At 46.9% G+C, this 27,360-nt stretch overlaps 3 protein-coding genes across 15 annotated transcripts in view; 2 read left to right on the top strand and 1 right to left on the bottom strand.

Annotated features, from left to right (window-relative positions):
• The first annotated feature begins 1,699 nt into the window (after nucleotides 1-1,699).
• MTERF4 (mitochondrial transcription termination factor 4) lies at nucleotides 1,700-17,330 on the top strand. Its single transcript, XM_055379999.2, is given in 6 exon segments — nucleotides 1,700-2,453; nucleotides 4,813-5,311; nucleotides 10,263-10,299; nucleotides 10,301-10,416; nucleotides 14,434-14,498; nucleotides 15,114-17,330. Coding segments are annotated over 6 exon segments (756 nt in total). The 5' UTR covers nucleotides 1,700-2,432; the 3' UTR covers nucleotides 15,132-17,330.
• LOC101137310 (transcription termination factor 4, mitochondrial) lies at nucleotides 2,414-9,133 on the top strand. 2 transcript variants are annotated; one of them, XM_055379998.2, is made up of 3 exons: nucleotides 2,414-2,453; nucleotides 7,276-7,460; nucleotides 8,339-9,133. In XM_055379998.2, exons 2-3 carry the CDS (start codon nucleotides 7,320-7,322, stop codon nucleotides 8,705-8,707), a joined length of 510 nt encoding a protein of 169 aa, XP_055235973.1. In that variant the 5' UTR covers nucleotides 2,414-2,453; nucleotides 7,276-7,319; the 3' UTR covers nucleotides 8,708-9,133. The 2 variants fall into 2 exon arrangements, with proteins under 2 accessions (XP_055235973.1, XP_063551431.1); XM_063695361.1 differs by lacking the exon at nucleotides 2,414-2,453 and adding an exon at nucleotides 5,778-5,898.
• SNED1 (sushi, nidogen and EGF like domains 1) overlaps nucleotides 11,462-27,360 on the bottom strand; it is a 94,183-nt gene continuing 78,284 nt past the window's right edge. For 5 of the 12 annotated variants that reach the window (XM_055379989.2, XM_055379990.2, XM_055379994.2 and 2 more), the window contains 3 exons: nucleotides 22,635-22,751; nucleotides 22,113-22,200; nucleotides 16,879-17,089 (listed from right to left, as the gene is read on the bottom strand). In XM_055379989.2, the coding sequence (XP_055235964.1) occupies nucleotides 16,879-17,089; nucleotides 22,113-22,200; nucleotides 22,635-22,751 (416 nt within the window). Of the gene's footprint in view, nucleotides 12,899-16,080; nucleotides 16,119-16,878; nucleotides 17,090-22,112; nucleotides 22,201-22,634; nucleotides 22,752-22,846; nucleotides 22,996-23,564; nucleotides 24,029-27,360 lie in introns of those variants that run through there. The other 7 variants (XM_055379991.2, XM_063695359.1, XM_055379995.2 and 4 more) reach the window with 5 other exon arrangements.

The raw sequence follows: 27,360 nt of genomic DNA, 5'->3' as shown, positions 1-27,360 counted from the left end.
TGAGAATGCATAGTCCAAGCTTTCTAAGAACTGTTACTTCTTTATAAGAAAAAATAATTAAAGCTCATCTGACTTCATGGCAGTGGAAGGTCTGGTATTTTGCAAACGTTCTTTGCAGAAAGAACCCAGAGAGGAAAGTTCTGAGGCTGAGGCTGAGAATTTTTCCACTCCATTTTTTTTTTTTTTTTTAAGATGGAATCTTGCTCTGTCACCCAGGCTGGAGTGCAGTGGTGCAATCTCGGCTCACTGCAACCTCTGTTCCCTGGGTTCAAGCAATTCTCCTGCCTCAGCCTCCCGAGTAGCTGGGATTACAAGTGTGCGTTATCACGTTACCCGGCTAATTTTTGTATTTTTAGTAGAGGCAGGGTTTCACTATATTGGCCAGGCTGGTCTCGAACTCCTGACCTCAGGTGATCCACCCATCTCAGCCTCTCAAAGTGCTGGGATTACAAGCATGAGCCACCGTGCCCAACCCACTGCATATTTTTTAAGTATGGTTTGAGAGAGCAAAGTTTTCACACAAGACTGAAGGTGATGTCAATTTTTTTTTTTTTTTTTGAGATGTACTTTCGCTCTTGTTGCCCAGGCTGCAGTACAATGGCGCGATCTTGGCTCACTGCAACCTCCGCCTCCCAGGTTCAAGTGATTCTCCTGCCTCAGCCTCCTGAGTAGCTGACACTACAGGTGCCCACCACCATGCCTGGCTAATTTTTGTATTTTTAGTAGAGATGGGGTTTCACCATGTTTTCCAGGCTGGTCTCAAACCCCTGACCTCAGGTGATCTGCCCACCTCGGCCTCCCAAAGTGCTGGGATTACAGGCATGAGTCACCACGCCCGGGCTCATGTCATTTTTCATAGTAATCCCCATGTCCCAGCTGTCATTTTATTTCTAGAGCTAGACAAACTGTTCAGGTTCCTTGATTCTTTCCAGGGAGTTGGGGTGGCTCATGGGATTTTCTTAGGCTTTTGGTGTAGCATTAACACAATTTATTGTGAGATGTTGACAGTTGAGTATTTTGAGAAGAAAATTACATTATAAAAAACAACAAAGGCAACCAATTTTTTTTTCCTTTTGTTTTTTGAGACAAGGTCTTGCTCTGTTACGCAGGCTGGAGTGCAGTGGTGCAATCATGGCTCACTGCAGCCTCAACCTCCTGGACTCAAGTGATCCTTCCACTTCAGGCTCCTGAGTAGCTGGGACTACAGGTGCACGCCACTACTCCCGGCTAATTTTTTATTTTTTGTAGAGACAGGATTTTCCTATGTTGCTCAGGATGGTCTTGAACTCCTGAGCCCAGGCAATCCCCCCACCTCAGCCTCTCAAAGTGCTGGGATTATAGGCGTGGGCCACTGCACTCTGCCAAAGCAACCAATTCTTTAGTTCTACACGGATTAGAACCTTCCTTTTCTTTGACATAATCCTTTTGTCAAAAGACAGTTTTACATAAATTGTTTGGCAACCCACTCCATGCCTGGCGCAAAGCAGATATGTAAATGTGTGCCCATGCAAGAATCAAATCCTTTATGTCAGTCCAGAATGAAGTAGATAAAACAAGAAATGCTTATAAATTAAGGCTTTGGTGGCAGGATTTAGGCAGCTCAGAAAGCACACCTTTTTATTCTTCACAAACATCACCTTTTGAAAGATGCCTACGCTCTTAGGTCGAGAGAGGAAATTTAAGAATGAATACACATTGGGGTAAAACTTTACTATATTTCATCCTAAGAGGGAACCAGACCTCGAAGTTGGGAAGGCTCTTGCTTATAAAGGGAAATGTGCCATAATTCCTGTCATTTTACTTGGGCCTTTTAAAAACGGCAAATTCTCATCTTCCACTGGCTGAGAGTAAAAAGAAATAAAAGCGGTAAAGACTTCTTTTTGTGCGTAGGTGGCCCCGGTGTTCACGCTGAATACAGATTTTTACACAATAAAATCTTAAATATCTCTACATGGAACGGAATCCATTTTTCCTGCCTCGGGAAGGATTTCTGCGCTCTCGGGTGAAGTTCCTGAAGCAAGGAACCAGTTCCCCTCTACCTGTACTCTTGAGAGGAATTCTCAGGTCATCTGAAACACAAGTATGGGCCAGGACGACCCATTCGTTCACGCGGCCCAGAGCTCTGCGAAGCGGGACACGGCAGTGCAACGGGAACAACCGGACACCGAGGCCCCCGAAGGCTGAGGCCGCGGCAGAGGCGGCGGCACGGTGACGGGCGCGACTCCGGCCTTCCGGCGTTCTCAGGGGCGGCCCCGGGACACCTGAGCCCCGCGGGGCCGTGAACGCTCAGCACAGCTCCGGGCCGGAATCACGATCCACCAGCACCGCGCTGGCGCTGGCAACGGCGGCGGTGACGGACCGGGGGCCGGAAGTGAAGGACGGGGGAGGACCGCTGCTTCCGGCGCCATAACTGCTGCCATCTTCTCCGCGCTATGGCTGCGTTCAGCCGTCAGGTAAGCTCGAGCTGGGCGCGCGGGCTTCTCCGGGTCGCAGGTGGGCGGGCAGCGACGCAGAGGAACCGCGGCCGCCGGGTGTTTCACGGCCAGGTCGTGGAGCCCTCCCGGAGGTCCGTGCACGCTGACCTGGTTTTGGCATCCTGGACCTGTGGCTCTGCTCAATTATTGTGGGATATAGAGTTGACATTTTTTTTTTTTTTGAGACAAAGTCTCGCTCTGTCGACAGGCTGGAGTGCAATGGCGCGATCTCGGCTCACTGCAACCTCCGCCTCCCGGGTTCAAGCAATTCTACTGCTTCAGCCTCCCAAGTAGCTGGGATTACAGGCGCCCGCCACCATGCCTGGCTAATTTTTGTATTTTTAGTAGAGACGGGGTTTCACCGTGTTGGCCAGGCTGGTCTCTAACTTCTGGCCTCAGGTGATCCACCCGCCTCGAACTCCCAAAGTGCTGGGATTACAGGCGTGAGCCACCGCGCCCGGCCTGAGTTGACTGTTGAACGAGAGTTTCAACTTCACAAGGAAGATAACATGTACTTTTCATTAAGAGGAAGCGGAATCAGCATAGAGGTCTTTAGGCTTGAGCCCAGTTTCCCGGGCCGCGCCCGCTGACCCCAGCGACTGCCCGGTGTTCTGGCGGAGGGAGCATCTGGACAGGGGAGGCTGGAGAGCAGCCAGAGCTTGGGCTTGGCAGGGTGGCCCCAGGGCGACAATCGATGACGCTGGAGAAGGGGTTGGGACCGATGTGAAGGGTTTAGAGCAGGGGTTCGCCAACCCCCGGTACCGTCCCTTGCCTATTAGGAACCAGGCTGCACAGCAGGAGGTGAGCGGCAAGTGAGCCAGCCAGACTGTATTTACAGCCGCTCCCTTTGCTGGCATTACCGCCTGAGCTCCGCCTCCTGTCAGACCAGCCGCCTTAGATTCTCACTGGAGCGCGAACCCTATTGTGAACTGCGCCTTTGAGGGATCCAGGTTGCACGCTCCTTATGAGAATCTGATGCCCGATGATCTGTCACTGTTTCCCATCACCCCCAGATGGGACCTCCTGGTTGTAGGAAAACAAGCTCAGGGCTCCCAGTGATTCTACATTATGGTGAGTTGTATAATTATTTCATCTTATATTACAACGTGAAAATAACAGAAATAAAGTGCACAACAAATGTAATGTGCTTGAATCATCCTGAAACCCCTCACCAGTCTGTGGAAAAATTGTCTTCCATGAAGCCAGTCCCTGGTGCCAAAAACGTTGAAGACTGCTGGCTTAGAGTGCCTGGATGATTTGTGCATAGTTTGTTAAGCACCAGCCTGAACCACTGAAGACTTTTGAGGTCAACTGGAATTGTGTATGCAAGTTGACTAATTACTGTGACCCTTGAACAACACAGGGGTTAGGGGCACCAGACCGCCCCCACACCAGTTGAAAATCAGTGTATAACGTTTGACTCCTCCAAAACTCAACTACTAATAGCCTACTCATGACTGGAAGCCTTACCGACAACATAAACAGTTAACACATATCTTGTATATATATATTGCATTCTGTATTCTTAAAGTAAGCTAGAGAAAAGAAAGCGTTATTCAGAAAATCATAAGGGCAAAACCCCGTCTCTACAAAAAATACAAAAATTAGCAGGGTGTAGTGTGCACCTGTAGTCCCAGCTACTCAGAAGGCTGAGGTGGGAGGATTACCTCAGCCTGGAGAAGTCAAGGCTGCAGTGAGCCATGATTGCACCACTGCACTCCAGCCTGGGCAACAGAGTGAGACCCCCGTCTCAAAAAACAAAAAGAAAATCGTAAGAGAAACTGTATTTACTATTCATTAAGAGGAAGTAGATCCTCATAAGGTCTTTAGGCTGAAGAGGAGGTGGAGGAGAGTTTGGTCTTGGTGTCTCAAGGGTGGCAGAGGCGGAAGAAAATCCACATATAAATGGATCCAAGCAGTTCAAACCCTTGTTGTTCAAGGGCCAACTCTGTATCCCACAAGATTCTTCTCGTGGAATGAATTTAAGCACATGAATCTGGAAAGTAGTCTGAGGTCCAGACTTTTCTGGCACACATGACCAGGTGGCCTAGAAATAGTTGTTCCCTCTTCCTCCATGTCCCTGCTCCCATCCTTAAAGCTGCAAAAGCTAACAATATTGTACCTGCTTGACTCCCATCTCTGTGGCCTTGAAATACCCTGTTCTATGTGAGCTTCCTTCTCTGTAGGCTTAAGTTCAGATAGGATTTTGCAGATTGCTTATAAAAACTGTATGTTTGTGTGGAACCAAGGCAGTAAGTACTCTGGCTCAAAAGTCTTATGGTGTCCATTACACTGGAATAGTGAGGAATTAATTGTCTTTTGGTCCTGTGTCTTACAGGTCCTTGATTGGCACCGCCTGATCCCCCTCACCTGGGCCTGTATGGCTAGGCAGACTCCTCATCTTGGAGAACAGAGAAGGACGACAGCTTCTTTGTTGCGCAAACTGACTACAGCCTCCAATGGAGGGGTCATTGAGGAGTTATCTTGTGTTAGATCCAATAACTATGTGCAGGAACCAGAGTGCAGGAGGAATCTTGTTCAGTGCCTCCTTGAGAAGCAGGGGACTCCTGTGGAACAAGAGTCCTTGGAGCTAGAGAGGGTCATGAGTTCCCTCCTGGACATGGGTTTCAGCAATACCCATATTAATGAATTGCTCAGTGTACGGCGAGGTGCCAGTCTTCAACAGTTGCTGGACATCATTTCAGAATTTATTCTCTTGGGTCTGAATCCAGAGCCTGTGTGTGTGGTCTTGAAGAAAAGTCCCCAGTTATTGAAACTGCCTATTACGCAGATGAGGAAGCGCTCCAGTTACCTGCGAAAGCTTGGGCTTGGAGAAGGTACAAGAAGTTGCAGATTTTGGCTGGGTGCGGTGGCTCATGCCTGTAATCCCAGCTCTTTGGGAGGCCGAGGCAGGCAGATCACTTGAGGTCAGGGGTTCAAGATCAGCCTGGCCAACATGGTGAAACCCTGACTCAACTAAAAATAGAAAAATTAGCTGGGCTTGGTGGCATGCACCTGTAATTCCAGCTACTTGGGAGGCTGAGGCATGAAAATCGCTTGAACCCAGGAGGCGGAGGTTGCAGTGAGCTGAGATGGCGCCACTGCACTCCAGCCTGGGTGACAGCAAGGCTGTCTCAAAAAAAAAAAAAATTTTATATAGTGTGACAGGAGCCAGAGTTGGGGAAAGAGCAGCCTAAGGTGAGGTGGATTAGGGGAGGTTTCTGAGTATGTCAGTGTTCCTGGAGAGGACTGTATAATTCGGCTTGGAGGTGAGGAATAGGAGTGGCTTTCTGTGCAGAATACATTTCGAGAGGGAAGGAGGAGGAGTTAAGACTAGAAGAAAAAATTGAGTGCCAGGGCAGAGACTCTTGCCTGCCTTGTTCACCGTGGGATCTTCAGCACCTAGTGCAGTGGTGGGCATATGGTATGTGCTCAGTGGGTTGATGCTGATATGTGATGTTGATAAATATGTGTACATATAGCATTTGATGTTTAAATCAACATGAAATGGTCTTAGTGCTCTGTCTCTGTGATGTGATGTCAAACCAACGTCTCTTGTAAAGACTTAGATTCTAGTCGAGTGTCTAGATTTACTCTGGAACATGAGAGATCTTGCCAGGTTCCTGGGATACTCGTGGAGTGGCCTTCCCTTCTATTTATCCCCCACTCCTGCCCCCAACAATATTCACGTCTCAAGGATGCTCAAAGTTCCTTGAATCTCTTTAAGGGCCTTCTGGAGGAGTTGGGGGTCTCCAAGGACCCTTGCCCACTTTGACCAGAGGAGTTCCACTATTATTTCTTTGCATTATTGACTCTTCCTGGTAAGATTTTTTTTGAGGCAGTGGTAGAAGGTTTAGGATCCACCATTTCACAGCATCTCTACAGGCCTCCTTCTCTAGAAGATAAGAAAAAGGTAGCCTTGTATATTTTTCTTAACAGATTCTTACAGTGTAATCTAAAAGTCTAAATGTATTATGTGTGGTGGTTATTAATTAGCAAACTCAGCACAGCCTTAAGAAATGAAGATAAACCTAAACTGAAATTCCTCACATATTAAGATAATCACTAACTCAAATGTTAGGAAAATTTTAATTAACAGTTTAAATAGTTGACTTTAAGTTTCCAATTACTGAATTTTGCTCAGCTATCCCTAGGAAGGCCTGGAATAGTCCCAGTTTACACCAGTTAGTGCAGTTTTAATAGGGCCTCTTTCACTCAAGGTGCCCTGGCTTGCAGAAGATATATGGTGACCCTGGTAACCAGGACGTCAGCATTGGTGTTGTGTGTCCTCATGATTACTATTATTGTTATTACTGTTATGATGACGATGGTGATGGAACTCCTTTTCATTGAGTTCAGCTTGAGAATGTTAGTTGTGAATGCTTCAATGACTATTTTATTATAGAAGGAAACATCAACCCAAACCCGCAATATGGAGGAAACTACTCTCCCATATTACTCTCTGATCTTTCCAGTAAATGCCTGGGAAATTCTTTTCCAAGTGAGGAGGGCAAGAGGAGACCCAAAATACAAAGTTGGCACCTTTCAGGTGGGAGGCCAGAATAAAGCAGGAATATAGGGAGGGAAGGATGGTGAGTCTGAGGAGTGTCAGGAAGTCAGTGGGGAGATGTATCATTTCCATGGTGCTTCTGGGAAGATAGATCTGAAATTGCCACTTGCTCTGTGGAAGGAGAGGATCCTTGTTTGTTTTTAAATGTGGACTTAAATTGGGTGCAGCTAGCTCCTTGAGTTTCTGGAGTATCCTGAAATTATGTGCTTGCCTTTTTTGAATGTTCTGCAGGGAAATTAAAGAGGGTGCTTTACTGTTGCCCTGAAATTTTCACCATGCGCCAGCAGGACATAAACGACACTGTCAGGCTTCTCAAGGAGAAGTGCCTTTTCACGGTACAGCAAGTCACCAAGATTTTGCACAGTTGCCCCTCTGTTCTTCGAGAGGACCTGGGTCAACTGGAATACAAGTTTCAGGTGAGAATGACTGATAGCGTGATTAGCGTAGTTTCAGGTGAGAATGACTGGTAATGTGATTAGCATAGTTTCAGGTGAGAATGACTGGTAATGGGATTAGCGTAGTTTCAGGTGAGAATGACTGATAGCGTGATTAGCGTAGTTTCAGGTGAGAATGACTGGTACCGTGATTAGTGTAGTAACAGCAAGTTTCTCAGGTTTTTCAAATGTAGTGAAGGTCAGTTATATGGATAAGAAGCCTCGGACACCTCATTTTTGAGTGGAGGAAGTGAAAGACTAGATTCTCTGCATACATCAGCCAAAGAGAAATCTTTAATTTCTTTACTACAGATCAAACCTATTCTTCAACTTTTCTGCCATTAATAATGAATGATCCAGTCCTATTCTTAGAGTCTAAGTGGGGACTCTGAAATAGCTAATTTTAAAATAGCTGAAACCTTCCTGTCCTTAGAATCTATTTTGCATGTTGATTTTGAAAATGTAATTTTAACAGTTGTCCGATTTTTTAGTAATAATTATGACAACTTAGGTCGAATTTCTAGATGTTTTCTGAATGTTTTGCCTATTCTTCCCATATTCATCCTTTTCCTTCCCCATTTAAAGAAAAATACCACCTCTTCCTTCTGCCCCTTCTCCCTCCTGCCCCTTTTCCCTCCCACCCCTTTATTTCCTGCTCCATGTTTCTCAGGATGAATTTGAAAGTGTTTTGAAACTGCTGGCTGTCACACAGATGTCAGTATCCTAGACTGGGTATTCGCTGTTGTCAATTAGGCAATTCTTTTTGAATCCTTTTGTACAACTTAAGTTTTTATGGTTTATAAAATGATAGGTTTCAATACTCTGTATCTGGGACTCCTAAGTGTGTTTGTGTCTTCCAGTATGCATACTTCAGGATGGGAATTAAGCATCCAGACATTGTAAAGAGTGAGTACTTGCAGTATTCACTAACCAAGATTAAGCAGAGACACATTTACCTGGAGCGCCTGGGACGGTACCAAACCCCTGATAAGAAGGGGCAGACACAGATCCCTAACCCATTGCTCAAGGACATTCTCAGAGTTTCAGAAGCTGAGTTTTTGGCCAGGACAGCCTGTACTTCTGTTGAGGAGTTTGAAGTTTTTAAGAAGCTCCTGGCTCGGGAGGAGGAGGAGTCTGAGAGCAGCACATCTGATGACAAAAGAGCAAGTCTGGATGAGGATGAGGATGACAATGATGATGAGGACGACGACGAGGAGGAACAGCTGTGATGGAACGACTAGAGCGAAAGGGCCCAGAGATATCAAGGAAGCTTTTCATTCTCTTAAAGCTTTTGGGTCCTTTACTTGAATCTTCTCAAGTTATTTTTTATTCTAAAACTGGTCTCCTGATGACAAAAATTATAAGTCACCTGAGAGGCAGACAGATCAAACCAAACAGGAAACAGGAAATGCATGTTTGATCTGTTGTCACGTGTCTGTGGGGAGGGCCCTGTCCCATCCTGAATAAGATACTTATGTTGAGCTATTCAAATCAAGGGGACTCAATATATCAACAATTGGTTTTATTTTTTTCTCTTTTGAATATGTTGGTGATAATTCCGTGACAGTTGGAAGATGGGGTTCGTTCTTCCGGTTCAGGAATCACTATGTATTTCCTTCTTGTGATAAAAATAAAATTACGAGAAGGCAATGTGAGGTTTTAGTACATCATAGCACTTTATTTTATGAAAACATGTAGCAGATTTTCCACAAAAATGCTTATTTTTAATCCAAAAGTATATTGCTTCATAATGGTATTCAGTGCACAGCAGAGTAAAAGAAGTTAATTCATGATGTACTGGTTAATTTTGCATGGCTTCTTAAGGCCAGCAAAACGCTGGCAGTTTTCTTTATCTTTGTGAAGAACAGGCCTTTCCTGTTTGGGGAAGTTAGCTTTTATGTCAGCTCTTGGCCAGTGGTCACTTCCAGGCCTGGTATCTCCAGCCCTGTAGTCTGTAGTGCCAGACTGTGCTGGCCTGGAGAGTGCTGGGGCAGGTGGAGGCCAGGGAATGGTCCCATACAGTTATCTCCCCTGCCCTGGTTACAGACAGCTTCGAGAACCAGAGGAGAAGAGCATAGGGTCATGGAGCAGGTGGGCTGAAGCCAGGGCCACAGGGAGCAATCCGTGACCCCCCAAGGTGGGTGTGGGGGGGGGGGCGTGTCACCTTAGGGAACTCAGTGAGTCCGAAGAACAATTTGAAATGTTGGGAAAAGAGAAGAGGAATTTGATGTCAGCCGGGGTGATCCCTGAGGTAGAGGCCTGTCTCTGATGGCATGAGCTCTAAGAGGGTCCTGGAGGATTGGTACATCCTAGAACATTCCAGTTAGCCCTCTTTTAGGGGAAACTGGCATAGGATTGATGCAGAAGGCATTTTTGATGATGGGACCAAAATTCAAGTCTCCTTGGTAGCATTCTAGGATCAACTAGATTCTAGGATCTGGTAGATTGTAGGATTCTAGTGGGTAGAGGCCAGGGGTGCTGTAAAACATCCTGCAGTGCACAGGATGGTCCCACAAGAGAGGATGATCTGGCCCAAAATGTCAGTGCTGAGCCTGAGAAACTCATCTAAGGCCTGGTCCACGACAGTAATGTGACTGTTCACTCGTGACAACTTCAGATGATAAATGGACTTAGGATCGTATTATTTTATTTAAAAGAAAAATAAGGAGCTGGTTTTTCAGCTGGGTTCCTTTCCCCTATGCACTGGAATACCCCTGGTAGGTGTGAGCTGCATGCAATTGTGGGGATTCAGCACTGAAGTCTAGGTGCTTTTGTTTTCTCCAGCAGCCTCGTCTTACAGCGTGACTGCAAAGAAAAAGACTTGTCTTGCAAAAGAAAAGCAGCTCGGTGACTCCATCCACATCGCCACAGTTGAGTCAGATGGCAGTGGCAGTCCTTTGCCAGTGGAAGGAGTTCCTGCTAAGGGGAGGTGCAGGAGGTGAGCTGATACCTGAGTGGGGCCCTTGCCTGTTGGGTTCTCTACTGGAGGACAGTGGGCACAGCAAAGATTCCCTTACTTGTACCTGGCAGCCCACATGCAATGGGGAAAAGGGAGAGTTTGTCTTTATTGCCTTGCTTGGCCATAGGCAAAACTGTTTGGAAATGAGACATTTCACTGTGCCAGTGTTTTCATTTTCTCTTCCATTGTGGCATCCCGGTCACTGCCACCCTCCCTAGAACCTAGGCTGCTGTTGTTGTACCCAATCGGAGGACTAAGTAGAATCCTCAGTCTGCACTTGGTTAGATGATCAGTCCATCCCGGTTTCATTAGCAGATGGGTAATTCAGCAACTCATGATTGCTTCTTTCATTTTGATACAGAAATAAATCTTTATGCTCCTGACAGTTTTCTGATTCTATTATTACTAATTTCCTTGGGTGGACTTTGAGTATTTTCAAGGAAGCCATTCGAGTTTTTAAAAGAAGCCACATGGGAAAAGCTGTGGTGGCCTCTTTGGAATGTTTCAAGAACGAACTGTAATTCCTGAGCACCAGGAAGTCTTTTTACTCGATATTTAATGTGGAAAACATCCCAATGGGCAAGTCCTGTGACAGCACTTGGGACTCAGGAGCCAGTTCTTGTTGACACAAGGCTTCTAAGCTAACACTGGAGCATATTAGCATTTGCTGTGTGGCTGAGGGGCTTGAGGTCCTAGTAGGGAGTAGAAAGTTTCCTAGTAGGATTCACCTACTTTTCCAGTGATATCACTCGATCTTAGCATCTGCTAGTAATGCCGTAGCTTACATGGACAAACAGTGACAGGTCCCAGGGCTGCAGGAAGTCCGCAGTACGCGTTTGTGAACGTGGTTTTCTCTCAGTTCACCCAGTGACCCTTCGCTGAGCTCGAGACCCTTCACTGAGCTCCACCTTCTGCTCTCAAGTGGGTCTGGAGCCTGGGGAACAGCTCGGGAGTACAGGTGAAACTTCTCGAATTGCCTGTTCCTTCTTTCTGAAAATGACAAATTGCAGAATACACAGACACATGCACATGAAATTTTAATAAAGATAAAAAGCCTAAAATATACTCTAACTCTTCAAAAAACATTTTTATAAAAGAGGAAAGGAAGGAGGCCCTCTTTGTGGCTGGAATGCTGGCTCTGAGCAGAGTCAGGGTGACGCGGCAGGGCGCTGGCTTTCCAGCTGGGTCAGCCATCGTGAGGCTCAACACGAGAGGAGGTGGGGTGGCTGCTTTGGTTGTAACATTAGCAGGGGGAAGACAGCTGCTTAGAAGCATGGTGGGAAGCAGATGTGGTGAAGTGCCGTACTGTTCTGCTTACGAAGATGGGGATGTCTAAGATCGTGTTTACTACCTGATAGCCTAAAACAGTATTACTTGAGTCATGGACTAAAAGGAACTTAAACATTGTCCAGCCCAGCCCAGGTGTCCATCTCTGTTGCACTGAGACTTGTAAGGCGTCCTTGCTGCTTCGTGGCAGTGTGCCTTAGCTTTCCAAGCAGGGGTCTGGATAGCTTTTTCCATGAAAATTCAGGGGTCTTTCTTTGATACCCTTGTGACTTGTCATTCAGGGGATGGCTTCCACTGTTTAAGGCTGAAGCCTAGGTGATCTCATAGAACAGGGTTCACCAAATAAGGCCCATGGGCCAATTTGGCCACCACCTGTTATTGTAAATAAGTTTTTATTGGAACATAGCCACAGCCATTCAATGACATGCCTGTGGCTGTGTCTGTGCTACTGTAGCCACAGGGGCCTCTGGTCTGCAAAGCTGAAAATGTTTACCGTCTGACCCTTGATAGAGAAAGGCTGCCAGTCGCGCTGTTGTCTAAAAAAGTCTGAACTCCACCTTAGTGTTAACTAGTCCATAGGATGGCTCGTCGACCTGCACGAGCGTCATAAACACGCTGGAGGACCAGAGCAGGGGCGGCTGTGTCTGCAACCTGGCTTTCCTTCTGACATCACCTGGTCTCTGCCCTTCAGCCCCTGCCCTCTCTCTCTGTTTTGGAAGTGGTCCATCACAGTTCCTTCTCAATCTGTTAGGCCTCGAAGGAAGAATTCTTTCTCTGGCTTTGGAGTCTAAGAACAGGTTTCTGCATACTGCAGAAGCGTGGCTGACTGACAGCCTCACTGATCCCGGGGAATGGCGAGCTGTCATCTCATCCGCAGAGGCACAGACCACACCTTCAGGAACTGCAGCCTGGGTGAGGGCACAGGCTGCTTAAACGCATCGCAGGACTCATAGGTGGTTGGTCCCAGAGGGGTCTCTCAGGGCGGGCTGGTGTGTGCACAGGCCTGGCCGTCTGTCCTCTAGAGGCCTGAGGAGAGAGGTCACAGAGGGGACTGACTGACTCCAGCTAGGACCTTTTCTCTCAGTGTGTCCTTTTTCATCCAGTTTTTAGGCCTCATCTTCTGGGTGTTAGAAACTCGTGAGGTTGGTGGAGTGTAACAAGAACGTCTTAAATCCTTTGAAGAAAAAACAAAGTGAAGCATGAGGAGAATGACAGGCATTCCCACTCCTCTTTAAATGGGCTGCTTCCTGTTTCTCTTAGTGGCCCTCAGGGCCTCTGTCACCCAGAGGACCCCGCGTTCTTAGAGCACCAGGATTCTACCATATGGCAGTGCACACGGGGAGGGGCAGCCTCCACCGACTACATCCCCATCTTTAGGAACATGTGGGCTCAGCATTGCAACTTTTAAATGTGAAATCACAGCCTGTTCCTCTTCCCTGCCCTCCCCCTTCCGGTAACGACTCTGGGTCTTTTCTCCAAGGGCACAGCTGTGTCAGGTTGCTCTGGGTTGAAATGAATTCTCGTGTTGTTCTTGGATGGGTGTCTGGGTGCGCGTGTTTCTGTTTCCTGCTTTTTTGTGTGTTGTCTCCATTATTTCAAGAATAGGTATTCTATAAGTCAGTATTTGATAATTAGTTGGGGGTTTCTGATTTGTTTTTATGGGAGTGGATGTGCTAGGCAAGCTTTTAAAAAGATACATTAATATTTCAGGTGACTTACCACCGTATAAATATCTCAAACCCAAATTATGTTTGTGGATTCTTAATCCTAGTACAGTTAGGCACTGCATGATGAAGGACCGCACGCATGACAGTGGTCCCATGAGATTACAATGGAGCTGAGGTCATAGCCATCGTACAGAATTCTTTTTTCTTTTTTTGAGACAGAGGGTCTTGCTCAGTTGCCTAGGCTGTAGTATAGTGGCGCAGTCTCAGCCCACTGCAACCTCTGCCTTCCAAGTTCAAGTGATTTTCCTGACTCAGCCTCTTGAGTAGCTGAGATTACAGGTGCCCACCACCATGTCTGACTAATTTTTGTATTTTTAGCAGAGACAGGGTTTCACCATGTTGGCCAGGCTGGTCTCGAACTCCTGGCCTCAAGTGATCTGCCGGCCTCGGCCTCCCAAAGTGCTAGAATAATTCTTTTTGTGTTTGTGGTGATGCTGGTGTATACAAACCTACTGCACTGCCCTGTGTATAGAAGTCTAGCACATGCAATTATGTACAGTACATAATACTTGATGATAATTTGTGATGTTACTGGTTTACGTATTTACTATACTCTTCATCATTATTTTAGAGTGTACTCCTTCTACTTATAAAAAAAAGTTAACTGTAAAATGGCCTCAGGCAGGTCCTTCAGGAGGTTTCCAGAAGAAGGCATCACTGTCACAGGAGGCGGCAGCTCCATGTGTGTTACTGGGACACGATGTGGAAGTGGAAGAAGGTGACATGGATGATCCTGCCCCTGTGTAGGCATAAGCCAATGTGTGTGTTTGTGTCTTAGTTTTTAACAAAAGTTAAAAAGTAAAAAACAATTAAAAATTTTAAAAACAGAGAAAAGCACTGAGAATAAGGACAGAAAACAATTTTGAACATCTGTACAGTGTGTTTGTATTTTAAGCTGTTATTAAAAAGAGTTAAAAAGTAAAAATTAAAAATGTATAAAGTAAAAAAGTTACAGTAAGCTAAGGTTAATTTCTTATTGCAGAACTAATTTATTATTGTGCGACTGCCAGTCCTGTGCATTCCAGCTATGCTAAGTGCCCTGCCCAGGTATACCATTTTTTATCTTTTATATCGTATTTTTACTGTAGGTTTTCTACGTTTAGATACACACACACTTGGCACTGTGTTGCGACCGCCTACAGTATTCACTAACACGCTGTGGTGTGTAGCCCGGGAGCACGGGCTCTGCCACACAGCCTAGGTGCGCAGTACGCGGTGCCATCTAGGTTTGTTCTAAGTATGCACTATGATGTTCGCCCAGATGAAATTGCCTCACAGAGCATTTCTCAGAATGCATCTCCATTGTTAAGTGACGCTCGGCTGTAGGAAATTGCTTACAAGCCTGGAGTGTGCTTAGTGTGTGTGTCTTTGGAGGGTGAGGTGGGAGCGGGAAGTGATTCCCTCAAGTCAACAGGAAGTGAATGCTGCCAGCTACTCTCTTTTGGAGAGACTTTCCACATCCGAAGAGGCAGATGCATGCACTCTGTCATGGCCAACTCAGAGCTCAAGTTCCTGCCATGTGCGGAGCTCCGGCCCAGACCTTTCCCCCAAGGTGGTGTGGACACTCTTCCTTTGGTGTGTGTGAGCCTATACCTGAAAAGCTCTTTTGCTTCTGTTTGTTTTTAAAGGTTCCTGAATGACATTTCTCCTTTATTTTTTTAGGCATGTAACAAAACATAGACCTGTTTTCAAGTGGCTTGTTACCCAAGGGTGCCTCACTCTCATCTGCGCCACCAGGAAGATGAACTGTGAGGGCTCCTATACGGGGCAGGAGGAGCAAAGCTGTCCTAGGCCAACCAGAGATTCATCTTTCATGCAGTGACATGTTGATAAAAAATGATGGTCAGTATGAAACTGATAACAGGTTGTAGATGGCTTTCTATGGTATATCCCAGTCTCTTGCAAACGATTGTGAAGAATGCCAGTGTTGTTTAAGATTCAGCAGTTTGTGTGGGGAGGCGGGGGCAGGATGGGGGTTTGGTTGCCAAAAGAGTTTGGGAAATGATAGCTTAAACAAAAACGAGAGGAAGTTCCTTTCATGTCGGGATTTATGAATGCCTGTGAGTCCAGTGTCAGTGGTGACTTTCTAGTGACAGTCTTCAAGACTTTCTAAATATTAAGTGATCAAGGCCCCTGCCTCACTTTTAGTTCCAATAGAATGCCATTCACATGATCTGGGAGGCACTCTCTTAGCCCTCTCCTGGAGCCCCCAGAATTTCTCAGCAGCCCAGGCCCTCCCGCTGCCCGTGGCCCCTCCTCCCAGGTTCCAGGTGGTCTTCCAGCCTCTCCAAGGGCCCACCCTCCTGCCTCTTCCTCCCACTGCAGCTGATCTAGGGGTTTCTTGGCCACATTTCCCTTGAGAGAGAGTGGGATTTGCCCTATCCACAGAGAGCCTCATTTCCACCTGAAGGTGTATTTGTCAGTGGCTAGACCAGGTTCATGTCTGTTTCCCCTTGGGGACTTCTGAAACCTTCCTGCCTGGGAGTCTGTAACACAGCAGCACAGGACCGAGCTTCCTTTAGCAGTGCCGAGTAAGCAGGCAGCGGCACTCTGAGAGCCCGGGGCTGGGCAGTCACCTCCCACTTCCCAGCAGCTCTGTGGTAGTGGGGCGGGAGCAGCAGGGACGTACCTTAAGATTTCTCCAGTGTCTGACTCTTACTTTGTTTCCTGAAATAATTAGAGAAAAGTCGTTTAATGAAAAAGAGACTGTGTACCTTGAATTCTATAGCTACCTCAGTCCAGGCTGCCTGCTGAGATCCTGTCTTTAGCTCACATACATTCCACGGTGGGGGACACCATTAGTCCGGACACCGCTGTGGAGATTAGCATTTTAGTTTGTGTGCGCCCGCCTGGCTTGAGGCAGTAGTTTAGGAATGACAAGGCTAGAAACCTGGCTGACTGTGAGTCAGAGAGAGAGAGGACGGACGTGGGAGAAAGCAAGCAAAAGCTACCCTAGGGAAGAGCCGGTGACGTGCACAGGCCGAGCAGCATGGCTGGTGAGCTGCAGGCTGCGGCCTTGCCCGGACACTTGGTAATGCCAAACAAGTACGTGTGGCTACTCATTGGTCTATGAGGACGATGACAGGCTTCGACTCTGGTTTCTAAAGCATATAATATTCTCACGTACTTCTTTCAGCAAACCCCAAACAGTAGTAATTCTTGTAACTACCTTGAACCCTTTGTGGAAAGAACCTGGGTGTGAGTGAATCAAAAGTAAAGAGCGATGCGCTATATTGGCCATTAAATCCTCGGGGCTGTCAGTAACACCCTGTGCTTCCCAATTGTAGCACCATGTTCTGTGTGAATATGCATAACCAGAGTGACCCCCCCAGCACCCAGCATGCCCGGCTGTGCCCCTCTGGGTATGCTCACATGCACATATATGGACATACAGTTTTGTAGCAGAACGTGGCTGCCCAGGGGCTGCCTATCTGGGCGAGTAGACTGCCTGGCTCAGCCCACAGGCCTGCAGCATCCCATAGCACTGCCGCCCTTGCCCCATCACCCTGTGGGCTACATGCAGGACATGGCATGGGCCTGCTCCCCAGAGGCACCTGTTTGGGGTCTTCTTGAGGCTTGTGCTTTCACAGCTCTCTTTGAAGCAGATGTCTTGGTGAACTCTGTAGACTCTTTTATACCTGTTGTCACAAGAAAGCTTTGTAAAACCAGACAATGAAGCAAAATGTTGCCAACTGCTTAACCTAGGCTATGTGAACCCACAGGTAAACCTGAAGGTGTTTGAGGGAAAAGCTGCTATTTTCTGAATGAAACGTTACCTCCTATTGATGTATTAAAATGTCTAACATAAAGGTCATGTAATTTGTAACAAATTTATTGCGGTACAGTAATATGCGTAAAATAAACCCATTTTAATGTGCATTCTGATGAGCACTGACAAAGGATATGGTACTAAAAATAAAATGTGAAATGTCAAAGACATGTCAGTGCTAGAGGCAGCCACCTGGCCGGAGGCCTGGGGAAGGTATGGCCTCGCTTTTCTGTTTTTCTGGGTATTTCACAGAGAAGTTTGAGGAGTCTTGGGGATTTGGGATTCGGATGTAGGCATTGTAGAACAGGAGACCCGATTTCATCTCCTGCCTCTTCCATTTATTAACCAGGCTACTTTGAGCAAGTCTCTTCAAGTTTTAAGCCTCAGTTGCAGGTAAAAATGGGACCTACTCATACCATCTCTCTTACAAGTTTGTAGATAATAATGGATGGGAAGGCGTTTTGTCTTTTGTTAAAGTTCTCAAATGTCAGAGCTGTTTAAAAGGGAAATCCAAGGAGTTCAGCAGGCAAAGCTCCAACTCATATGCTAAGTCTCATAGAACCTTTAGGATCTAAAACCTGTGGTTTAAGACTTCCATTTCTGGACATGAAAGAGTAACAGAATCTGGAATTAACCTCCCAATGTGAACAACCAGCAAACTGGACAAAATATAGTAAGTAACTGTATGTCAGATGTTAGAAAACAGACAGCACGAGACTGTAATCCCTGAGAGAGGAGAAACAGATGAGATGAGTCCTGTGGTCAGCCTGGAATTCAGCCTAGAGAAGTTTTTGGACGGTATCACAGAGAAAGGGGATCCAAGCAGTGGTCACACTGAGTTGAGGAAACAGAGATTGAAGTTGGGGAGACAGAGGCAGCTGGAATTTGTGGGGCAGAGTACTGAAGAGGAGGGAACTATGCAGAGGAGGAACTCCAGAATCTGTGTAGGGTCCCCTTGGGCCTGTGGTTGGAAATAAAGCTGTGCCTGCATAGGGTGAATCCCCACAAGGCAAAGAAGAACTACTGAGGAGCTGAACGATTTCCAGAGCCAGAGTAGAGAGATCTTGTTTATTAGGCCATCCATAGAAACCCCAGACAGGGCCAGGTGCGGTGGCTCACTCCTGTAATACCAGCACTTTGGGAGGCCAAGGCAGGCCGATCACTTGAGGTCAGGAGTTTGAGACCAGCCTGGCCAACATGGTGAAACCCTGTCTCTACTAAAATACAAAAATTAGCTGGGCATGGTGGTGAGTGCCTGTAATCCCAGCTACTTGGGAGTCTGAGGCAGGAGAATTGCTTGAACTCAGGAGGGCGGAGGTTGTAGTGAGCTGAGATCGCTCCACTGCACTCCAGCCTGGGCGACAGAGCAAGACACCATCTCAAAAAAAAAAAAAAAGAAACCGCAGAAAGGCCATGCCATAGAACTAGGGCAAAATTAACCCCAGAATAAAGGCTATTCCAAAGCCACCTAAAACAAGCCTCAGAAGGATCAAACTATACTCAGATAATGCCTTGCAGAGAAAAAACATTCTTGAAAAGAAAACAAACAAATCCAGCGTCAGTAACATAAAACTTACAATGCCCAGCATCCAATAAAAAACTATAAGACATTCAAGAATCATTTGAATAATCAAAAAAGTGACCCATAACCTAGAGAAAAATAATCAAATAGAATAAGACCCAGACATGAGAGTGATGACAGAAATAGCAGACGAGGACCTTAAAATATCTATTATAAATTTGTTCCACATGTTCAGTGAGCTAAAGGAAAATATAAAGATAATGAAGATAGAAATTGGAGCATCTAAGAAACAACTAAATGAAACTTCTGGAGATGATAAAACACAGTATTAATAAAAGTTTTGTTGAACAGGATTAATGGTAGATTAGATGCTGCAGAAGAAAAGATCAATGACCTTGAGTGCACAGCAATAGAATCTGTCCAAAATGAAAAGACTGAAAAAGTTGAGAAGAGCTGCAGTGACCTGTGGGACAATATCAGTCTAATACACGCATAACTGGAGTCCCAGAAGTAGAAGAAATGGAGGGACAGGAAAAATATATGAAGAAATAATGGCAAAATTTTTACGAAGTTTGACAAAATTAAAACCCCAGAAATACAAGAAACTTAAACTCCAGAGAATCAAAATGTAGCCATACCGAAGCGCATCATAATTAAATTGTCCAAAAACAGTCATAAAGGGAAAACATAAAAGGGGCAGGAAGACACATTCCATACAGTGTAACACAGGTAAGAATGACTGCAGTCTTCTTGTCTGGAACTATGCAAGCCAGAAGACAAAGCCATGACAACTTTTAAGTCATGAAAGAAAAAAATATAACTGTCAATCAAGAAGTCTATATTCAGCAAATATATTCCTCAAAAATGAAGGTGAAATAAAAATATTTTCAGACAAAAGCAGAGAGAATTCATCTCCTGCAGACCTGTGCTATAAGAGATGTTAGAGTTAGGTTCTTATGGCAAAGAGAAATGATACCAGATGGAATCCTAGATCTACAAAAAGGAATGAAGAGTGCTGGAGTCGGCAGGCAGATGTGCAATAAATACAAAATATTTACTTTCAATATCTAAAACGATAATTTGAGTGCAAAAATAATGTATAGTGCAGTTCACAGCATATGTGGAAGGAAAAAGTCTCATAATAATTCAAAGGATGGGAGGGAAGTGGAAGCTTGATGTCAGCCGCTGCCATGGACACTGAAGTTGTCTAGTAGTGACTAAAGGTATGTGGCATGAAGTTGAAGATGTGTATGGTAAATCCTAGACACTGCTGGCCAGGCACAGTCACTCACGCCTGTAATCCCAGCACTTTGGGAGGGCGAGGTGGGTGGATCACCTGAGGTCACGAGGTCGAGACCAGTCTGGCCAACATGGTGAAACCCTGTCTCTACGTAAACTTTGTCTCTACTAAAAATACAAAAATTAGCAGGGTGTGGTGGCAGGCGCCTGTAATCCCAGCTACTCAGGGGGCTGAGGCAGGAGAATTGCTTGAACCCAGGAGGCAGAGGTTGCCATGAGCCGAGATCGCGCCATTGTACTCCAGCCTGGGGGACAAGAGGGAGACTTCGTCTCAAAAAAAAAAAAAAAAAAAAAAAAAAAATCCTAGACGCTGCCATCATATTGAACTCGTACAATAGTAATTAAAGGTACATTGTGTTAAGGTGAAGATGTGTATGGCAAATCCCAGAGCAACCTCTAAACAATAAACCTAAGAAGTATAACCAGTAAGCCCATAGTGGAGGCAAAATGGAATCCTAAAAAGTAATCCAAAATTAGGCAGGAAAAAAGAAAAAAGGAACAAAAAGCAGGTGGGAAAAATAGAAAACAAATAGTAATATGGCAGTTTAAATCCAACCACATCAGCCGTTGTGTGGAAAGGAATGTAAATGGTCTAAATACTCCAATGAAAAGCAGACTGCCAGACTAGATATCAAGCAAGACCCACCTCTATGCTAAATACTAGAAAGCCACTTGAAATATGCAGATCGGTTAAAAGGGAAGGGATAGAATGCTTTCAGGAAGTGAAGGGTCTTCTTGTTGGATACTTGGTGGTCACCAGCAGGGACTGGTGTAACTAAGCACAGCGGGAAGATGGTAGACACTGTGGATTCGGACTCTCACTGCATAGAATCCGAATTCAGTGGGCTGTCAACACAGCTTCCCAAATCCCAACACAGATTAGTATCTCATATGTGTTCCTGCTACATATTACACCTGGCTTCATGTCCAAGCTCTAATGAAGCTTCTACCCTTGCCCGTCTACATCCCATTCTCCACAGAGCATCCAAAGTAGTGTAATCGAACATGTCACTCTTCTGCTCAGGACCCTTCAGTAGCTCCCCATTTCATGCCAGACAAACACCAGAGTCCTTCTGTGGGTCTCCATGGCCCCGAGGGTTCCCTGTCCCTCACCTCTCACCACTCTCCACTTCTCCCCCAACATGCCAGGGACACTCCTGACTCGGGGCCCTGGTAACTGGTCCTCTGGCTCTCTGGAACGTCCATCCCTCCTCCATGTCTGTTCAGCATCACCCTCTCCAGGAGGCTTGCCCTCTTGCTGCACCAGCCCCTGCCCATCCCCAGGAGGCTCTCCTAGTCTCATCCTGTCATCTCGTCCTTTTTCCCTTTGCACTCACCACCTGCCACACCACACACCACACACTCACTGCTGTCTATTGTCTGTCCCCTCATCTGCAATGAACGGGTCCTGAAGGCAGGGCTTTGGTCTGCTCTGTTCCTGATGTGTGCTGAGTATCTAGAACAGTGCCCGGCACACAGCAGGTGCTCAGTAAGTCATCTGTTGACTAAATGGACTGTGTGACCGACAGAGTCATCATAGAGTGTTAGCAAGAAAGGACCTAAGAGATGGGCTGGGCATCTCTCCCTCCACAGCCCATTTTGGAGATGGGGGGCCTGAGGCCACATCATGAGTTAATGGCAGAACTGGGGCTGGCATTCTCATGAGCTGTTTGCTTTTCCAGGGGGCTCTGAGGAAGAGAAGAGGGGAAGGTCACATCAGTTGGCTCTGCCATCCAGTGGGGACTGGGCTGATGTGTGGGAAGGAAGGCCTGGGGGCCAGGGGCCTGGGTGGCTGATGTGTGGGAAGGAAGGCCTGGGGGCCTAGGGACCAGGAGCCTGCGTTCTTCTCAGCCCCTGCTCCTGAGCTGCATGGACTTGGGGCAGTTATTTGGTTTTTCTGCCTCAGTTGCCTAATTTGTGACATGGAGGGAATCGATGGTCAAGGCAAGCCCCTTCTGTGACTGCAGCCATCGTCCCTCCTCAGGGTTAGCTGGGTAGCTTTGAGACAGCACTTTGAGGAGTCAAGAACACACTACAAATGCGGTAAGGCAGAGGACAGAAACCAACTTACACGTGGTGACAGACGCCTCCCTCCCAGACTGGAAAGGACTTTGTCTCGGAGAACAGCCTTGTGCAGGGGCGGGACACCTTTATACAGGCTGCGACAAAGAAGGGCAGTGGCTCACCAGGTGCTCCTGACGGGCTCCTCCTGCCCCTCCTGAGAGGCCTTGCCCAAGGGAGAGGGCTCGGGGGTCTGCAGCTGGCTTCCTCCAAGGCCGGGGTGGGTTGGTATTGTGGAAGTGGGGAGCCCCTTCTCCTGACACCGCTCTGGCTTGGTCAGGGAGCCCTCCGAAGCTGTGCCTCGCATGCTGTGGCTGTTCTGACCCCTGTGACGGGCAGCACCTCTCATCCTGGTGCTTGGGGCAGCAGCGCAGCCCCTGGGGGCTCAGGGGTCAGCCCCGTGCACCAGACTCCCTGTCTGGCACCTCATGGTTTGGAGGCTCCCGTGGCAAACCCAGCTGTGGCCCAGCAATCCTAGGCTGAGGCACAGGCTGTGTTGTAAGGGGCGCCCTGAGGCCAAGCCCCGACTTACCGAGCTCGCAGCGTCTGCCTTTGAACCCTGGCCCGCAGTCACAGCTGTGGGCGTCTGCGCCCGGCACACAAGTGCCTCCGTTCTGACAGGGGTTTTCTGAACAGTTGCCAGGGACGTCTGGAAACAACAGAGGTCACGAGAGGTTAGTCACTGGGACCCCAGGACAGGCCTGCCTCATGGACATGTTGCTGTCCCTTCCTCGATGACCTGACCTGATGCAGGGTGGCCGTGCACTCCTCTGTGGTGTGCTGCGGTGGCCTCCCAAATGCCTCTGGGCCCTAGAGCGTGGTCCCAGTTCAGGTGTTGAGAGAGAGCAGAGGTGAGGAGACAGGCCGCAGTGTGCTCGGCCCTGACCTCATTACTGGAAGGAAGGAAGACAAACAAAAACAAGGAGGAGGAGGAGGAGGAGGGAGAGGGAGGGAGGAGCGGGGCCTTCAGTGCTGAGCCCCCACTGGCCTGTGGCCCCTCCCCACCCCTGACCCTTGCTGGCTTTGCCCCTGAACACGGTTTCTGCTGCTTGGATCCTGAGGCCCCTCCTGGTGCTCTAATGGATGTGACTTACTGCTCGCTTGATCCCACCCCCGTGTTTCCTGTAAACTCTAATTAGAGAGAGGTGCTTGATAGGACTTAGGTTCAGATGGTCTTTGCAGGGCTGCTGCTCAGGGATGCGTGTACACCCCCAGCCAGCCCAGGCGGCCTGTGATGTGTCCAAGTCCCACTAGAGTGACACGAGGACTGGTCACTGGTCCAGTGCTGGCAGCCTGACCAACCCAGAAGAAAGTCCCCACGGGCCTTGCACCTGATGGCTCGAGCAAGACATCGAGATCCCTGATCCAAGGGCTGTCCTCCCACAGGCCTGTGTCTGACCCTGTCGCTCCTGCCCTCACCAGCTGGAGAGTGGTCTGTGAAGACAGGCTTTCCCTCACCTACCCCGTGGTCACCCCGGACTGGTCCACACAGGCACGGCAGCGTGAAGGCTCCATCCTGCTCCTTTACTTGTGTGCCTGCAGACCGAGTCGGTCCTCAGCAAGCTCCAAAGTTGCCCACTAGGTTGCTTCTTCTTTCTGAGCATCACGATGAACACAGAGATATTGGTATATTTCATGGGCTTCCGTCCATTGCTGTCATTTGTTTTCCTGATGCTCAATTTATTCTGTCTTTGGACAGCGGGAGCCCTTCAGGTTGGCTCCCCGCCCTCAGGACATGGTCTGCTGTTTTGAAAGCTTGCTTGCTTTTTACACAACATGTCCTGGGCTTATTTTGTGCACATCCTGCTTCAGTCTTGGAATCACCCATTTCTCCAAAGGTCACTGGCTTCTTGGTGAGAACGAGATCTAGAGCCCACAGCCTGGCACTCACACTGCTGCCTATTATGGGATGTCACAGCTTCAGGCCTTTCAATGAACAGAACTAGAAAATTAGGCTTCTTTAAAAAATAAACACATTATGAGTTCATACTATTTCCATTTCAAATTAACAGAATCAAAAGACAAACAAGATTTTATTTATTTATTTTGAGATGGAGTCTTGCTCTGTTGCCCAGGCTGGAGTGCAGTGTCGCGATCTCGGCTCACTGTAACCTCTGCCTCCTGGGTTCAAGTGATTCTCCCACCTCAGCCTCCCGAGTAGCTGGTACTACAGGCGTGCACCACCATGCCTGGCTAATTTTTGTATTTTAGTAGAGATGGGGTTTCACCATGTTGTCCAGGCTGGATTCAAACTCCTGACCTCAAGTCATCTGCCCGTTTCAGCCTCCCAAAGTGCTGGGATTACAGGTGTGAGCCACTGCGCCCAGCCAAAACAAACAAGATTTTTAACTTCTTTCATTTTATATTTTTAATTCTTTACACTGAAAATCTTGGTGGCGTTAACAATTATTTTCTTTATCCTACCATATACATGCAATCATTTCAAAATAACAATTCAAGTATTACTACTAACATTAAGATCACTGAGTATACCCTAAAATTTCTTGGCAATGCTTTTTATCCTTAGACCATATTCCATTAGGGGTGAACAGACTACTCTTATTAAAATCGCTTGCAATGATATTTTTTTCCTGTGTGGTTATTGCCATCCACATGATAACTAGGTTTACTTATTTCAGTATGTTTTCAATTTTTAGGTGTTGCCTTTTCTTTTTATTGTTTTTAAAACCTTTTTTTTGGTTCTAAAGTCAAAACTGTAAAACAAGGTTCATTCAGAGAAGCCTCGCCGATCTCCAGTCCCATTATGTGGTTCTTTCCCTCCTCATTTAGTGAACCATCTTATTAGTTTCATTTCTTTATAAAAATGAGGACAAAATTTGTATTTCCCTTCTCCATTTTCCTACACAAAAGACAACATACTGAAAACACTGTTCTGCACATTACTTTTTTTTTTTTTTGAGATGGAGTCTCACTCTGTCGCCCAGGCTGGAGTGCAGTGGGGCGATCTTAGCTCACTGCAGCTCTGCCTCCTGGATTCATGCCATTCTCCTGCCTCAGCCTCCTGAGTAGCTGGGACTACAGGCGCCTGCCACTGTGCCCGGCTAATTTTTTGTATTTTTAGTAGAGATGGGGTTTCACCGTGTCAGCCAGGATGGTCTCGATCTCCTGAACTTGTGATCCACCTGCCTCGGCCTCCCAAAGTGCTGGGATTATAGATGTGAGCCACCGCGCCCGGCCTTTTTTTTTTTTTTTTTTTTTTTTTTGAGATGGAGTCTTACCCTGTCACCGAGGCTGGAGTGCAATGGTGTGATCTCGGCTCGCTGCAGCCTCCGCCTCCTGGGTTCAAGCAATTCTTCTGCCTCAGCCTCCTGAGTAGCTGGGATTATAGGCGTGTGCCACCACGCCTGGCTAATTTTTGTATTTTTAGTAGAGACAGGGTTTCCCTATGTTGGCCAGGCTGGTCTCGAACTCCTGACCTCAAGTGATCCACCTGCCTCAGCCTCCCAAAGTGCTGGGATTACAGGCATGAGCCACCATGCCTGGCCTGCACATAACTTTTTTTAAGCCGGCTTTATTGAGATAATTCATATAACATAAAATTCACCCAAAGTGCACAATTTATTGGTTTTAAGCATATTCACAGATACAGGCATCCATCAGCACAATTTTAGAACATTTTCGTGACCTCAGAAAGAAACCTTGTACCCTTTGGCTGTTACTGCCTTCCCCATCCCCTCCACCCTCCAGTCCTAAGCAACTGCTAATGTACTTTCTGTCACTAGAGAGCTCCCTCTGCTGGACTTTCATATGAATGGAATCATAGTACATAGAGTCTTCTGTGTCTGGCTTCTTCCACTTAGCATAATGTTTTCAAGATGCATCCATGTTGTAGCATGCAGCATGCTTCCTTGTTTTATGGTTGAATCATGTTCCACTGAGTGGATATACCATGTTTTGCTTATCCTTTCTTTTCTTTTTTTTTTTTTTTTTTTTTGAGACGGTGTCTAGTTCTGTCTCCCAGGCTGCAGTGCAGTGGCGCGATCTCACCTCACTGCAAACTCCACCTCCCGGGTTCAAGCGATTCTCCTGCCTTAGCCTCCCGAGTAGCTGGGACTACAGGCGCCCGCCACCACGCCCAGCTAATTTTTGTATTTTTAGTAGAGATGGGGTTTCACCGCGTTGGCCAGACTTGTCTCGAACGCCTGACCTGGTGATCTGCCCGCCTTGGCCTCCCAAAGTGCTGGGATTACAGGCGTGAGCCACCGCGACCGGCCACTTATCCTTTCGTTAGTTGATTGACACTTTGGTGGTTTCTACTTTCTGGCTTTTGTGCTGTGCTGCTATGAATATTTGTGTACAGGACCTCATGTGGACATAGGTTTTCATTTCTCTTGGGTATATACCTAGGAGTGGAATTACTGGGTCATGCGGTAACTATTGGTTTAATCCTTTAAGGAATTGCCAGACTGTTTTCCAGAGCAGCTGCACCACTTTACAGTCCCAGCAGCAGTGTAGAGGGTTCTGATCTCTCCACGTCCTCACCAATGCTTATTATTATCTGACTTTTTAATTCCCGCCATCCTCGTGGTTTTGATGTGCATCACTTCCCTGCTGACTAATGATGTCAAGGATCTTTTCGGTGTGATTACTGGCCATTTGCATATCTTCCTTGCAGAAATGTCTTTTTAGGTCCTTTGCCCATGTCTGAATTGGATTGTCTTTTTATTGTTTAGTTGTCAGAACTCTTTATTTTAGATACGGGTCTCTGATCAGGTATGATTTGCATGTTTCCTCCACTCCACAGGTTGTCATGTCACTTCCTTGATGGCATCCTTTGAGGCACAGAAGTTTTAAGTTTTGATGAAGAGTACTTTATATAGATTTTTGTTGTTGCTCATACTTTTATTGTTGAGCCTAAGGACCCTCATGATCGAAGGTCATGAAGATTTACTCCTATGTTTTCTTCTAAGAGTTTTGGTTTAAGCTCCTAACATTTAGGTTGTTGGTCAATTTGTGGTAATTTGTGTTATGAGGTATATGGTACGAGGGCTCCAGCCTCATTCTTTTTGCATGTGGATATCCAGCTGTCCCAGCACCATTTGCTGAGAAGACTATTCTTTCCACATTGAATGGTTTCAGCCCCCTTGTAGAAGTCAGTTGGCCATTGACGTGTGGTTTATTTCCAGACTCTCAATTCTTTTTTTTTTTTTTGAGACGGAGTCTTGCTCTGTCGCCCAGGCTGGAGTGCAGTGGCGCAATCTCAGCTCACTGCAAGCTCCACCTCCCGGGTTCACGCC

Source organism: Gorilla gorilla, chromosome 11 (assembly GCF_029281585.2).
Source record: "Gorilla gorilla gorilla isolate KB3781 chromosome 11, NHGRI_mGorGor1-v2.1_pri, whole genome shotgun sequence".
Taxonomy (NCBI): Eukaryota; Metazoa; Chordata; class Mammalia; order Primates; family Hominidae; genus Gorilla; species Gorilla gorilla.
Note: the sequence above shows the minus strand (reverse complement) of the source record. Positions and strands in the feature narration are given on the sequence as shown.